At 65.4% G+C, this 2,098-nt stretch overlaps 1 protein-coding gene across 1 annotated transcript in view; it reads right to left on the minus strand.

Annotated features, from left to right (window-relative positions):
• Positions 1-70: 70 nt before the first annotated feature.
• ANKRD13D (ankyrin repeat domain 13 family, member D) overlaps positions 71-2,098 on the minus strand; it is a 12,338-nt gene continuing 10,310 nt past the window's right edge. The window contains exons 12-15 of the mRNA XM_010837715.1: positions 1,983-2,087; positions 1,729-1,892; positions 1,561-1,649; positions 71-1,211 (exon numbers count right to left, since the gene is read on the minus strand). Coding sequence (XP_010836017.1) covers positions 998-1,211; positions 1,561-1,649; positions 1,729-1,892; positions 1,983-2,087 — 572 coding nt within the window. The 3' untranslated portion in view covers positions 71-997. The remainder of the gene's footprint in view (positions 1,212-1,560; positions 1,650-1,728; positions 1,893-1,982; positions 2,088-2,098) is intronic.

Consider the following 2,098-nt stretch of genomic DNA (forward strand, 5'->3'; position numbering starts at 1 on the left):
CAAAGCACGTTAGGGGCGGGGCCGGGGGGCGGGGCGCAGGTGAGGCGCCGGGCCCTGGCGGCGGGAAAAGACAGCCTACGCAGCGCTCCAGGGTTCGGTCCCTCCTCCCAGGAGGCGCCCCCGCCCCAGTCCTCGGCTCCGCCCGGCTGGGTCACCTGAGCTGTGCTCTGGGCCTCAACCATCCTGTTACCCCGCAGAGGTGGAGCCCAGGGAGGCAGGGGTGAGGACCCAAGTCTTGGAGAGGACCAGACACGGTGGGTCTTAAGTGGAGGCACCCCAGACTTATTTCTTTTTGCTAGTTGGTCTTGGCACTTCCACTCGGCTTCAGGGGATGTCAGGCTGGATTTAGAACGAACCCACAGGCTCACAAGGGGTCCTCGGGGCCACCTTGGAGGTAAGCTGGGCGGGGCTGAGCAGGTTCAGGGCCGCGGCAGAGGGAAGTGACTTGTCTAATGTCACTGCAGTCGAACCTGCCAGGGTAGGTAGGGGCAGGAACCCAGGCCTGGGCTGCGGGGACGCCACCTCCGAGCCACCTGGAGAACCAGCCTCTGCCCTTCCCGAATTCCAGGAAAGCCCGGGTCTCCAGCAGGTGGGACCGGCCTCAGGGGAAGTGATGTTCACGGAGCACCTACCCAGTGAGGGCGCTTGACACCTGTCGGCTCATCTTACCCTCCCAGCAGCCCTGAGTGTTGGAGGGGGTCTCATTTAAAGCTGAGGAAACAAGCCAAGCGGGCCACGGTCAGGATTCAAATCCAAGTCCTAAGGCCATTACCCAGTGTCTCGCCTTGGTACCCCCCACCAGGCCCCCTCACCCCAACCCCACACTGAGCAGAGCAAGCCTGCTGCTAAGGGTCTCTTTATTTCCATCTTAGTCTCAAGGCCAGCTCCCCCCTTCTAGGGCTCCAGGCCCCTGAGCCCAGCAGCTGAGTGTTTATAAATAAATAAATTACAAAAGTGGGTGGGGGAGCAGCCCAGATGCCCTCCCGAGGGCGGGGGCTCAGTGCTCGGTGAGCGAGAGCTGCAGGATCCTCTGTAGGTCTTCCTCCTCCTGCTGCCCCAGGCGCTCCCGCTCCTCCTGCTCCTGAGAGGACAGCTCCAGGGCCAGGCGAAGCTGCTCCTCAAAGCTGGGGGGGGCCGGGGTTGGGGGCGTCCTGTGTGGGGAGCCTGGACCCCCGGGCTCTGTGGACATCCGCAGGCTTTCCTGGAGGGCCCTTCCAGGCCAGGTATGAGAGGGGAGAGCAGACCGGTGAGCGCTAAAGCTGGGGAGGGGACCGAGGGCTGGGCCACGGCTGTGGAGGGAGCAGATAAGGGCAGGGAGGCTGGGACGGGAAGACTGGAGAGAAGAGACATGGCAGGGTCCTGTCTCCCCAGGCTTCATGCCTGCCACCCTCCCTGGTGGGCACCCCTGAAGATGGAGCATGGCCTCAAAGAGGGTGTGGGGTCCTGGGGCCAGCACCTCCCCACTCCCTACCCCCCACCAGCCAAGAGCCCCGAGGGCTGGCAAGACCCTGAGCCAGGGCAGGACTGAGACCTGGCCCTGCTAGGTCCCAGCAAGCTCACCGCTCCAGCTGAAGCTGCTCCTCGTAGGCCGTGGCCTGGGCATGGTGGACACCAGGCCGGGTGTTGGTCAGGGCTTCCCAGACAGTCACCTGCAGCAGCCAGAACCCTGAGCTGTCACCTCTGCCACCCAGGCCCACGCCCAGGGCCCGGGCCCGGCCGGCAGCCCACCTGCTCCGCCTCCGTGCCCGCCTCCAGCAGGCTCTGCTGGATGGCAAACTGCAGCAGGTCATCATCCTCGTCACGCAGGGGCTCGCTGCGTTCCGCACCCAGCACGCTGTACCCCTCGGGCACCTCGAACACGGCGGGGTCCACCTCACAGGGGAAGGGATTCCCTGGGTGCAGCAGAGGGGTCGTGCTCAGCCCCCTCCCCGGCACACAGAGGCGGGCGAACCTCATGGCCCCACGCCCGCCCGCAGCGGTACCTGAAGTTGCGACAGCAGAGCCGGGCGCCGGCACCCAAACTGAGCTCAGGGGCTCATCGCAGCCACACAGGTTGCTGAAGGTGATGCGGGCGTTGAGCACGTGAGCTCAGTTTGGG

This window comes from Bison bison, unplaced genomic scaffold (genome assembly GCF_000754665.1).
Source record: "Bison bison bison isolate TAMUID 2011002044 unplaced genomic scaffold, Bison_UMD1.0 scf7180017864080, whole genome shotgun sequence".
Classification (NCBI taxonomy): domain Eukaryota; kingdom Metazoa; phylum Chordata; class Mammalia; order Artiodactyla; family Bovidae; genus Bison; species Bison bison.